This window comes from Symphalangus syndactylus, chromosome 7, assembly GCF_028878055.3.
Source record: "Symphalangus syndactylus isolate Jambi chromosome 7, NHGRI_mSymSyn1-v2.1_pri, whole genome shotgun sequence".
Classification (NCBI taxonomy): domain Eukaryota; kingdom Metazoa; phylum Chordata; class Mammalia; order Primates; family Hylobatidae; genus Symphalangus; species Symphalangus syndactylus.
Genome location: NC_072429.2, coordinates 66,166,697 through 66,180,277, shown reverse-complemented (window position 1 = coordinate 66,180,277; position 13,581 = coordinate 66,166,697). Strand labels below are relative to the sequence as shown.

Here is a 13,581-nt window from a genome sequence, read left to right as displayed (position 1 = left end):
TGCACACGGTGCTTGTGGGCCAGCACAAGTTCCGGGTGGGAGTGGGAGTGGCCAGCTGGCACCACCGGCCCCAGGCAGTGAGGGGCTTAGCACCCAGGCGAGCAGCTGCGGAGGGTATGCCGGGTCCCCCAGCAGTTCTGGCTGGTCAGTGCTGCACTCAAATTCTCGCTGGGCCTCAGCTTCCTCCCTGTGGGTCAGGGCTTGGGACCCGCAGCCCTCCATGCCTGAGCCTCCCCAACACCATGGGATCCTGTGCAGCCTGAGCCTCCCGGGTGAGTGCCACCCCCTGCTTCTGCTCCACAGTGCCCAGTCCCATCGACCACCCAAGGGCTGAGGAGTGCAGGAGCAAGGTGGGGGACTGGCAGGCAGCTCCACCTGCAGCCCTGGTGCGGGATCCACTGGGTGAAGCCTGCTGGGCTCCTGAATCTAGTGGGGACTTGGAGAACCTTTATGTCTAGCTAAGGGATTGTAAATACACCAATTAGCACTCTGTGTCTAGCTCAAGGTTTGTAAATGCACTAATCAGCACTCTGTATCTAGCTAATCTGGTGGGGACTTGGAGAATCTTTATGTCTAGCTAAGGGATTGTAAATACACCAATCAGCACTCTGTGTGTAGCTCAAGGTTTGCGAACACACCAATCAGCACTCTGTGTCTAGCCCAAGGTTTGTAAATGCACCAATCAGCACTCTGCATCTAGCTACTCTGGTGGGGACTTGGAGAACCTTTATGTCTAGCTAAGGGATTGTAAACACACCAATCAGCACTCTGTGTCTAGCTCAAGGTTTGTAAATGCACCTATCAGCACCCTGTGTCTAGCTCAAGGTTTGTAAATGCACCAATCAGTGCTCTGTGTCTAGCTAATCTAGTGGGGACTTGGAGAACTTTTGTATCTAGCTCAGGGATTGTAAACTCACCAATCAGCACCCTGTCAAAACAGACCAATCAGCTCTCTGTAAAATGGACCAATCAGCAGGATGTGCGTGGGGCCAGAAAAGGGAATAAAAGCAGGCTGCCCAAGCCAGCAGTGGCAACCCGCTGGGGTCCCCTTCCACTCTGTGGAATATTTGTTCTTTTGCTCTTTGCAATAAATCTTGCTGCTGCTCACTCTTTGGGTCTGCACTGCCTTTATGAGCTGTAACACTCACCGCGAAGGTCTGCAGCTTCACTCCTGAGGCCAGCAAGACCAGGAACCCACCGGGAGGAATGAACAACTCTGGACGGGAGGAACGAACAGAACAACTCCAGATGTGCCACCTTAAGAGCTGTAACACTCACCACGAAGGTCTGCAGCTTCACTCCCGAAGCCAGGCAGACCATAAACCCACCAGAAGGAAGAAACTCCGAACATCAGAAGGGACAAACTATGGACACATAACCTTTAAGAACTGTAACACTCACCGCGAGGGTCCGCGGCTTCATTCTTGAAGTCAGTGAGACCAAGAACCCACCAATTCCGGACACACGATCACAGCTCACTGTAGCTTCAAGCTCCCGGGCTCAAGGGCTCCTCTTGCCACAGCGCCAGGACGCCCCAGCCTTTTCTGTATTTTTTCTTCCATCCTTCCCATTCCTTTGTCCATGGAGACTTTTTTAATTAGCTTACCCTTCTTTTTCCCAATCCCACAAACTTCCAGTGAACGTGTAGTTCCAGTTGCAGCTCCGATAACTTATTTTCAAACTTGCCAATGAAACTCATGCCATTTTCTGTCTCTCACTAATTCTGAAGGTATGAGTCATGTGTTATTTTGTGTTCTCTTTGTTGATCTTACAGATTTGGAGAAGGCTGTGGTGAGAGATTTAGAAGTAAGGGACAATTATTTTCCTGGCGCTAACCTGAAAATATGTCTTTTTCAAAAAACTTTTGGTAATCTGAGGGGTGTGAAATGGTGTTTCATTATGATTCTGGATCTTCCTAATGAATTATACAATTGAACATCTTCTACATGTTGATTGAAAATTTAGTTTTTTCTTATGTGAAATGTGAATTTATACCTTTTACCCTTTTTTCATTGGCTTTTCTTTTCTTACTGTTAATTCTCTATATATTCTGAATGCTAGTACTGTGATCTATGTCCAAATGTATTCCTTGTATTTGTGGTGCTTTTAATCATTCTCATTATGATGGATTCTGAAGAAAATATTTTCTTAATCTTAAGGTCATTTAATCAATTTTTATATCAGGTTTACAATTTTTTGTACCTTACTGAAAATTTCTTTCTTTTCCCAATGCCATAGAGATATTCTCTTTTATTTTTTGTGAAGTTAAAATTTTGCCTCTTAGATTTAATTCCCCTATCCATCTGGAAATGATTTTCATATATCACATAAGATCAGAATCCATACTCATATTTAATCCAAGGGTAGCCAGTTGGTACCGCACCACTTACTGAATATGTCCTCACTTCTCACTAATGTTGCTTGCAGCTCTTTCAGATATGGTATTTCCATATATGAGCCCTTTTTCTTGTGGCTTTCTATTCTATTCTATTGTCTTAATTACTAAAAGCTTTATAGCAGGGTATCCAATCTCTTGGCTTCCCTGGGCCACATTGAAAAAAGAAGAATTGTCTTGGGCCACACATAAAATACACTAACACTAAGAATAGCTGATGAGCTAAAAAAAAAAAAAATCACAAAAAAACTCATAATATTTTACAAAAGTCTATGAATTTGTGTTGGGCCACAGTCAAAGCCATCCTGGGCTGCATGCCTCCCACAAGCCGCAGGTTGGACAAGTTTGCTTTATAGGAAGGGTTGCTAACTGGAACATCAAGCCACCTTACCATGTTCCTCTTGGCCATCAGCTTTACCAATTTAATTTTAAAATCAGCTGTTCATGCCACAATGAAGCACTACTAAGCTCTTCATTGGCACTACAATAAATATACCATTTGGGGGAAGTACTGACATATCAATATTACTGAATCTTTCTACACCTGAGAATGCTCGTTGTCTCCACTCTTTAATAACTATCTGTAAGTCTTCTAATTATCATTACAACACAATGCACGACTTGTTAGACTTCTACTTTACCTTTTCTTCTCTTTGGAAAAGCAATTTTTCTTTATATTCATTCCCATTTACTGCACAGAGTATTAGCAAAAAAAAGTAATATGGCAGTTTTATCCTTTCTGATCTTTATCTTATGTTATTGTCTTGGTTGTACTTTCAATACAATTTTGAAATTGCTGCCATTTATGTCTATTCATATTTTTAAATGGAATGCTTCTAACATTTAATTAATGCTTGCAATGGATTTTTGAGATGTTCTTTATTTAGTTAGGATGTTCCATTTTTCCTAGAATTCTAACAGCCTTTCTTAAATTCTAGAGAAATATTGCACTTTATATCAAATGTATTTTCTGCCAGTACTGAAATGATCACCTTTTTCTTTTTAATCAGCTTATGACCTAAATTATATCAACACTTTAAAACTCTTGGACCAATTATATTACTGAAACGAACCTATTATGGTCATGTTATATATGTATGTATATATGGCATTCAACTTCAGTTTTCAATGCTTTGTTTATAATTTTTATATACATTTATATGAGATGTTGTCTTGTAAATTTCCTTGCCTCATAGTGTTATTGTTTATTTTAATATCAAAATGTTACTGGCCTGAGAAAGTAAGTTAGATAGTGTTCCTTCTTTTGCATTCCCTAAATGACTCCATGGGCCTTTGGAACCAACCAAATCACATTTATAAATGGAACACTAGGTTTGATTGAAGAGCATATGTCAAAACTTTATTCTGAACATCTTCTTTCCCACTTAGATCTTCTAGAGTCTTTTACCAAAGCATTTTGTTTCTCTTTATTGTTCTGTGTCTTATCCTGTGTTTCCAATAAAATGAGTAAAAAAAAAAATTTTGTCCAACGCTGCACCAACCTCCAAAATAAGTAAACAATATTTTGTTAGGTAAGAACTAAATTTTAATTATTGCCATGAGTTGAGTTGTGTTCACATGAAAAGATATTAACATGGGGAAGTCCTGCCCCCTAGTATCTGCTAATGTGGTAATACTATTTGGAGGTAGGATCTTTACTGATGTAATCAAGTTAAGATTAGGTCACTAGGGTGGACCCAGATCCAGTATGACTGGTGTCCTTATTTATTTGTTTATTTATTTTTGAGACAGAGTCTCGCTCTGTCGCCCAGGCTAGAGTGCAGTGGTGTGATCTCGGCTCACCGCAAGCTCCACCTCCCGGGTTCACGCCATTCTCCTGTCTCAGCCTCCCGAGTAGCTGGGACTACAGGCACCCATCACCACGCCCAGCTAATTTTTTTTTTTTCTGACCAGAGGCCCAAAAAATATGATTTAATTAGAAAAACAGAAACACTAATGACAGGTTAACTGCTAAATTGTGGCTATTGCTGACTTTAACTTTCATAACAACAGTGAATTTTTTTATTATTATTATTATACTTTAAGTTTTAGGGTACATGTGCACGAACGTGCAGGTTTGTTACATATGTATACATGTGCAGAGACGGGGTTTCACCATGTTAACCCAGGATGGTCTCGATCTCCTGACCTTGCGATTGCCCGCCTCGGCCTCCCAAAGTGCTGGCATTACAGCACTCCCAGCCATGGTGTCCTTGTCTTTAAAAGGGCAGTTTGAACACAGACTGAGAGTGAGAATGCTGTCCTACAGCAGAGGCAGGGACTGAGGCACTGCAGCTGCAAGCCAGGGAAACCAAGGGTCTCTGGGAAACCACCAGAAACTAGGAAGAGCAAAGGATTCTCTCCTCCAAGATCCTGAGGAAGCGTGGCCCTGCTGACACCTTGATTTCAGACTTCCAGACTCCAGAGCTGTGGGATGATAAACTTCTGATGTCTTAAGCCACCCAGTGTGTGGTCCGTTGTTACGACAGCCTAGAAAACTAATATAATTATGACCTCCCATTGACTTTATGCTAAATTCACTCCTAATTTTTAAAACAATTTTCCTGCCAAAAATGAGACTATTGTCCTAAATCTTACACCTGCTTATTTTTAGTATAACGTAATTTAATGTATCTTTGAAGAGACCCTTCAATTTTTTAATAGGCTTGATTTTGTACAGCAGTTTTAGGTTCACAGCAAAACTGAGTGAAAGGTACAGAGATTTATCATACACTCCTGCATTACTTCTTTAAAATAAGTTAAAAAAAAGACACATTGATCTCTGAATTGTTAGAATTATGCAGAATACGAGAAATAATAATAATAGAAATCAGAAAGTTACATAGGGTCAGATTTATGTCTATGAACTGTAAGAGTCCAGAAAAAAATAGTACTTAGAAGTTTTAGAAGTTAGAACATTGAACTTTCCCAGAGAGTATAATCCTGGCTTTGTTAATTTCAGCTCTTCATCACTGATCTGTTTCTCATGTCTTAAATAATTCAGCTAAACATTAACTATTCTTATCCTTATTGTTCTATATTACTTTACCATGGCTCACCACAGCAGCTCCAAGAAATGTTGGGAGTCTTCATGCATATCCTATATAAGTAACTTATTAATCATGTAAAGCCTATGTTTGGAAAAATAAATCCTCCCCACTTTCCTTAGAGGGAAGTCTGAGATCCATAAGCTCTCAAAACATTTCTTATTAATTCATCTGCATTACTCTGGAGAATGTCAATTCTATTTTTTTTTTAACTTTTTCAATCATAGACATTGTAGTTCTTCTTTTGTGGTTATAATTGGTCATTAGCAAGATTATAAAGCAGCTTCTGTATTAATAGCTTTGGTATGTCATTTCACTTGTCAACTTTCACCCCCAAACCTAATGTTAAACATTTGTTCCATACCTTAAAATGATAATCCAATACAAAGCGGCTTTGTTTTATGACAGCAAAGACATCTGTAATCTGAGATGGCATCCGAGGGCACTGTCCCTGAAAGTGAGAATGACAATACACACCAAGCCCCTTTCTGTTGTGTGCAGCAGCAAATACAAAGGGCGCTGGTACCTTTGGCCAGAATTCCCCTAAATGCAGACAACATGAGAGAGTACTGCCCAAAGCAGGGCTGCAAACTGCCATCATAAAATTTCCTGGTTTTGGTAATGTACCATCTAACTGTGTTTAAATTTACCTTTTAACCTTTTCCATGATTGCAAACCAAAAACACATATGGAATAATAAGAGTAAACAGTCTAGCTATATTAAAAAAAAAGTGGTGCTTTTGTTGCTATTTTGATATACAGAGAGTTGAAAGAAAAGATTTGCAGACCTTGAAATGAACTATTTCATGCCACAAAGACCACAGTGTCAATCCATATCTAATTTCATAATGACGTTTGACTTAAAGTCAGCTTTAGAAGGAAGGATAATAATAATAACTTTCATTCAATTGGATCATACAGAGACACAAGGGCAGAGGTCCTGTATGGAATCTTTTCAGGGTTATACATGCTCACCTAATTCAGAGAGTGCAAGATAGATATGCAGCAATGTATGGTGTTAATGAAACAAATAAAAATCCTTCCCCAAAACACAAAGGAAAGGTGCTTTGTGATAAAGTGTCCTTGTGGAAAAGCTTTCTGAGAGACATCTGGATTTTCAGAGCAAATATGATCATTTAGTAGCTTTTAGAGAAAAAATATATTTGAAACATGTCCTTTGGCAAAAAAGGCAAAATGCCCTTGTGTACTGTCACACAGAACAAAATTTCCTCTGCCTCAGGATGACTGCATCAATTCAAGGGAAGTAAATGACATTTTACATCAGAGAAATTAAAACGATGAAAACATCCTACCCTACCAGCATGATTAGTCACATCAGACACATGGTACAAAATAATCTTATGGTTATCAGCACTGAAATAAAGGTGAATGACAAAAAAAAAACTTATGGTTAATTTGTCATTAACAACACCAGATAGAAAAATTGTTTCTTTACTTGGAAAAAAATTTTCCCAGAATACTTTTTATTAAAAGCTATCTTGGGACTCTAGATATCTAATTTCCTCAAAAATCTTAAGGACATCACATTTTTGTAAAAATAAATTCTTCTACAATTGAAAACGTATGCATTTTAGAAAACTATATATAAAGCTCTATGTTAACAAACACCTCTGTAACAGAAATAGCACAGAAAAGTAAACAAATGGGAAAAATGACTTATGCGACTTTTATTTTTAAACAAGTATATAATACTATTCATTTTTTGCTTTTATGGGAGGAGTAACTTTTCTTTCTACTACTACTTTAAAGGAGGAAAATAATCTACGCTATTTATATAAGATTTTACATAGAACTAAAATGTGATAGTCATCAAATTTTCAAAAGCAGAGTACAGAATATAGAACTCTGTAATTATGTCTAAGAATAAAAATAATCATTTATACTTTGTTTTGTGATTAGAGGAGAAAGGAAAGAAGGGATATAAATATAAGAAGAAAATTAAGAAACAGAATAAAATCAACGAAGGCGGAGACATCAAGAACAAGACAGAGATAAGTCCAGGCAGTCACTGAGACTGAGATAGACTTCCACATAAGAAAAGAGACAGGTCCATAGCCAATAAAAATTCACATGTATTGAACAGTAGCATATTTGAACAATACTTACAGCATGACAGCTATTAACAATTAAATCATTTTTTAACTCCAATGGATAAATTTGCTTTTCACTATCACCTTCAGGATGAAATACAAATAAGTTTTTTTAAAGCTATTTTATTAAATTCTACCTACATACAGTAACCCTTCGAAATCCTGGGCCTGAGACATGTTCTCCTTTTATTTAAAAGGTTGACTAAATAAACATCAAGTGTTAAAGACACACAGTCTCCAGGTGAGACTCCCTACATCATAACCACAGAAGCAGAAAAATAGCTAAAAAGGAAAAAAAAAAAAAACACTTTCCACTGTGTAGGACAATGTCATTAAATGTTATGTTTACACACTACATAAGATTAGTTAGCATACATTCTGGGGTAAGTAATCTACAGTAATAAATCATGCTTTTAATTCCTGATTGAGAAATTACAGATTAACTTTCCATTCAATCCACATATTCCTAAGGATTCCCTGAGTTTTCTAGCCACCAGTCTAGACTAAAAAATGACTAATTAACGGCCCCTGATTTAAACAGCATAGGCCAGTCAGAAGGCATAAACAGATATTTGAAACATAAACTACGTTTTCATACCATGTGATATGGTTTGGCTGTGTCCCTGCCCAAATCTCATCTTGAATTGTAGCTCCCATAATTCCCGTGTGTTGTGGAGGGGATCTGGTGGGAGATAACTGAATCATAGGGTGGTTTCCCCATACTGTTCTCCTGGTACTAAGTCTCACAAGAGCTAATGGTTTTATAAGGCGTTTCTCCTTTCACTTGGCTCTCATTCTCTCTTGCCTGCCACCATGTAAGACATGCCTTTCACCTTCCACCATGATTGTGAGGCCTCCCAGCGGAGTGGAACTGTAAGTTCATTAAACCTCTTTTTCTTTACAAATTACCCAGTCTCCAGTATGTGTTTATCAGTGGCATGAAAATGGACTAATAGACTATGGTATTGATATAAAAGCAGACAATGAATAAAAGAATAGCTCTCCATTGGTGGAATTCAAGACACTTAATAGAAATGTTGGGTGATATATTCTTTTTTTTTTTTTTTTTGACATAAGACTCTTGCTCTGTCACCCAGGCTAGAGTGCAGTGGTGCAGTCTCAGCTCACCACAACCTCTGCCTCCCAAGTTCAAGCAATTCTTCTGCCTCAGCCTCTGGAGTAGCTGGGACTACAGGCATGTGCCACCATGCCTGGCTAATTTTTGTATTTTTAGTAGAGATGGGGTTTCACCATATTGGCCAGGTTGGTCTCGAACTCCTGACTTCGTGATCTGCCCGCCTCAGCCTCCTAAAGTGCTGGGATTACAGGCGTGAGCCATTGTGTCCGGCCGGGTGATTTATTCTAAGCTTCAGAAATCACACCCCTATGTCATGATACTGGCAGTAGTAAGATAGATAGATGACTGATAGAAAAAGAGACAAAGATAGATATAGAGAGATGACAGAGAATCAGAAGCAAGTGATAGATGACTGATAAAGAGAGGTAGAGATGATATAGATAAAAGATAAAGAGAGATAATAGAAATAGATAACAGATATATAGGTAGGTAAGTGGATAAATAGATGATAGATGGAAACCTCGTCTCTACTAAAAATACAAAAAGTAGCCAAGCACGGTGGCACGCACCTGTAGTCCCAGCTACTAGGGAGGCTGAGGCAGAAGAATTGCTTGAACCCAGGAGGCGGAGGTTGCAGTGAGCCAAGATAGCACCACTGCACTCCAGCCTGAGTGACAGATGACAGAGCAAGACTCCGTCTCAAAAAGAAAAAAAAAAGGAAGAAAGAAAGAGTCTTTTCTACATGCCAGCCAGGTGACAAGCATTTTATTTCTATTATTCTATTTAATCAACTGTATACACTTGATTTATAAATTTCATTTATGTCCTCAAAACTGCAAAACAATTTTGGCTTGATGCTCTGACTTTTTTCCAGTCTTATGAAGTCCATTACGATGTGAGAGCTTCTACACTCAAATCTGATTTCCCACTGTTCCACTCTTTCACAGTCAGAGATGAACTAAGCTTATCCACCTCCTCAACTGTCCACCACAAACCATGCCACTGCATAGGTCTCATAATTACCACCCACTCTTACAATTCTCCCTTTTAGACAACATTCTAAACTGATGAAAATTATGCAGTTATAAAAATGAGCAGGCTTCATTTTGTTTCTCCAGCTCGTAAGTCCCAACAGGGCCTATTGCATTGAAATTTAAAAGCAATGTTAACTATGGTAATAGAACCATGTTTTGTTTCCAGGTGGGCATGCTCCAGTGAGGGGCCATAAGGAGGTCTCATTTTGTATGCCAGGTCCCATCAAATAGAGTAACTGCTGGCTGTCATGAGAGCCATGTTTAGAAGAAGTCAGAGATTGCCTCTATGTTCGGTAGGAAAAAATCCTGTGAGAGTTTAGTAGTGTTTGTCACAGATGCAAGAGGGGAGACTGGTCACACAATTGCTAGTTTTTTGCCTGTTCTAAGCCAGTGAGTGCTTCATCATTCACTACAGTATCAGTTGTGTACTTTTTATTAAGCAAATAGGTGGAATAAAGTAGATATAATAAATATTTATGAATTAACATAATTACTAATTGAATGAATACATGAATATTATGGTAAAAAAGATGTTTCTATTTCAAAACCGCTAAAAATGTTTTTGTTGTTTTTATTTTCACCTTAAATATGTTTTCAAGTTTTATCAAATGTCATTTTGGTATACTCTGAGATGACTGAATGGGTTTTATAACTGTATATTCTAATATAATGCCCTATATTGATACTAACTCAGTTTTATATTCTGGACTTATATTAATTATTCCTCCTTAATCATGTTGCAGTATTCTTAAACTATTCATGATTTGACTGACAAGCATTTTTTTAATGTTATTCCCTACAAAAAATGACTTTAAGGTTAACATTACAGATCCTTTCTTAAGGTTTATACCAGAGGCATGCTAATTTCAGCTAATAAGTCAAGTCAGTTACCATCTTTTTATATATTCCATAATACTGTATAATGTGCTCTTTAAAATTTGAAAGATTTTGTCTAGCTAGAACTCAGAAACTATTAAAAGCAATTTTTCAATGATTTCAAATTGATGTAGGCTCTGTTTTGATATTGGCTTTCTTATTATTCAAAGACCAAATAGAAAATGATTCAATTGTTATGATTTTCAAGTTATCTTTATAAAAACACAAATAGTAATTTCTTAGAAATCTGTTTTTTTTTATGTTTTTGTAACGTAACTTTCAGTTTGGGAATATATTAACCAATTAGTCTTTTTTTCAACTTTTTACTTTATTAACTTTTGCTTTTGTATTTATTCTTTCCAACTTGAGTTAGACATTAACATAAGTGAAAAATATCTTCTATGCTCATCCTGTGAGATTTTTGGTTGTTGATTACCATAACCTCGCATATGTAGACTGATACAGGTTTCAAATACATACATTCTACTTCCTAAGTGAGATGTTCTGCAGATGAGTACATTGGTACTGGTTCTGTTCATTAAATGTGAGGACTCAAGTCTTTCTTCAATTTTATAACTCTTCTATTGCTAACCCTTCAAACTGGGTCTCTCTCTCTCATTCCTGTTTTCTACCTCTTGGAACTTCTATAAATATTTGATGTTTTCAATCTTTTCTCTCTATCTCTAAATCTCTCTTATTATTTATTCTTCTCATCTGTCTGTACTAGACGCTGAGTGAATTCTTCAGATTTATCTTCCAGTTCACTAATTTTTTAATTCAGCTATTTCTAGTATGCTGTTTCACTATCTACTGAGATCTTAATTTCAATTATATGTATCATGTCTTGAAATTCAGCTTTTCAAATACCTGTATTTTTACCTTTTCCTTTTAACATGGTTTCTATTCATTCTCTTACTTAATTTAATGTTAAATGCACATACTTTAGAGTCTCTCCTATTGTTTTAATCTCCCTAAGTTCCATTTTTATTTTGTTTTGTTTTGTTGCTTTTCATTTATTCTCATTGCTGACTATCTTGCAGCCATGTACTTGCTGAAATGAATTTTAACTTGCATGTGTGAGAAGGAGAGAACTTCTTGGGAGTTTGGTTTGTCATTCCCATGATTGTCTGTATGCACCGGGTCATAAAAGAATGCCTAGAGAGTGATTTCACATGTGCTTGTGCGAGGATTGCAGGGGTTTCGTGTGCCCCTGGGCTGTTGTTCATGTTAATTTATCTTGTCTTTCCAGCACCATGGTGTTTGAGTAAATTCGGATTCTTTTCCTGTGTAACACAGGCTGGGATTCGAATTTCAAAAATTTTCCTGTTTCATTTCAGCCTCAGTCCCTGATGATTACTTGAGAAACCATATTGCTGCTTCCTCTTTCCTGATGGGAAGGGATTTTCTAGTTCCCTTCATCCTTGCAGAGATGAGGCAGGATTTCAGGCTTTCTGCAGAGAACTTTTTTTCAGGCCTCTGACTGGGTGGATTCTGTATCTCCTTACCCTGTATGGGTACTAAAACCTCAACTTCTGATCCCTCGGAGCAATGTCTATGACTGATTATCATGGGCCAAGACAGCACATTCATTTCTGATTTCTCCCTGGCTTTTAAGTTTCCTTGTTCTTTGTGACATATAAGAATTGCCCATTTGTTTGAGCTTCTTTACGTTTAAAGCCATTCTTTATAGTTTTACTTTTTGTTCCATGGTTCTATGTATTTTTTAGCAAAAAGGAAACATTTTACTGAATTGATTATTTGCCAAGAAATTCTCAAACTGCCAGCGAAAAGAGGCTATTATTCAAATGCCTTATAAAACACATCATTCTCTGTTTAAAGTAGCTTTTATGTCACATTTCCCCATAATGGAACAGGCAAGAAAAACAAAGAAAAGGTTTTAATATTATATATAGCACAAATGTTTATATATTTTAATTCATTTTCAATTATTATTTCAGGTAATTAAAAATAGAAAATAAGCTAATGACTTCACTGGCTATAGAAGCCATGCCCCCCATCCAAAAAAATTCTATTCTAGCTAAAAAATGTTATGAAGTACCATTCATTGTTAATGAGAAAATGAGGATATAGGCCAAACTATCCAAATGTTGCAAAGAACATCTGGCATTGTGCAAAATGAAAGTAAACGTTGACTTAATTCAGTCTTTAAAAACATTCTAAACTGATTCAAACTAGTTTTTGCCTGCCTTAGGCTCATAAGTATTTGCAAAGGAGAATATTTTAGAGCCATTTAGAAGCATTCAGTAAGTTTCCTGTGGCAACCAATGAATAATATGCCCAGGGAAGTGGAAACTCAGATAGATCATGCAATTTGCCCAAGATCACAAAGTTAATTACTAGGAACCAAAAAAAGCACCTCGGTAGTATTTTCAGCACATTTTCCGAAATTCTCCGCCTTCTCCATATTAATTCTGGGTGAAATAAGTAGAAATATTAATTCACAGATATCTTTATTATAATTTATAAAGCCTTTAAAATATTTTCTGTGTATTCTATAAATTTGCATGATAACAGTTATTGCTATCTTCACACAAAAACATGACACACATTGACTGCTTTCCTCATTTCTAGCCAAGAAGTGATGTGGATTCGGGTTCTCTGAGGATCTCTATTTGTTTAATGACAAGCCAACCTCACTAAGTGGCATAAAGCACAGATTTTCAACAGCAACAGTGGTGCCATTTCTATTGTGAGGTTAGGAGAAATTGATTGGCATAAGAATTCATATCAAAGTTCCTCAATTTTAATGTAAAGAGAAGATTAGAGAGTATACAAATGGGAGTATTCTCACTTACAGCCATTTGAAAATATATTTCCTGAGCAAAAGAAAATACTGAGTTACACATCACTGACTATGAATTTTACTTAATTTAAAGCCAGTCTCCTGCGTTTTCATTCTGAAGTATACATTTTATGTGAATGTCATGCTGCTCTCAAATGAAAAGGAAAGAATTGCTGCCTATAGAAAGACAGGTTTCCACCTTTACTCAAAGAATGTTTTTTCTTTAATTTTCCTGAA

The 13,581-nt window shown here is 37.1% G+C and overlaps 1 protein-coding gene across 9 annotated transcripts in view; it reads right to left on the bottom strand.

The window, feature by feature from the left end:
* Positions 1 to 13,581, bottom strand: part of PXDNL (peroxidasin like) — a 479,632-nt gene that overhangs the window by 60,695 nt on the left and 405,356 nt on the right. Inside the window, exons 17-18 of one of the 9 annotated variants that reach the window (XM_055286436.1) lie at positions 5,807 to 5,893; positions 1,613 to 1,786 (exon numbers count right to left, since the gene is read on the bottom strand). The exons of 7 other annotated variants lie outside the window; for them this stretch is intronic. In XM_055286436.1, coding sequence (XP_055142411.1) covers positions 5,842 to 5,893 — 52 coding nt within the window. In that variant the 3' untranslated portion in view covers positions 1,613 to 1,786; positions 5,807 to 5,841. Of the gene's footprint in view, positions 1 to 1,612; positions 1,787 to 5,806; positions 5,894 to 13,581 lie in introns of those variants that run through there. One more of the 9 variants, XM_055286435.1, reaches the window with a different exon arrangement.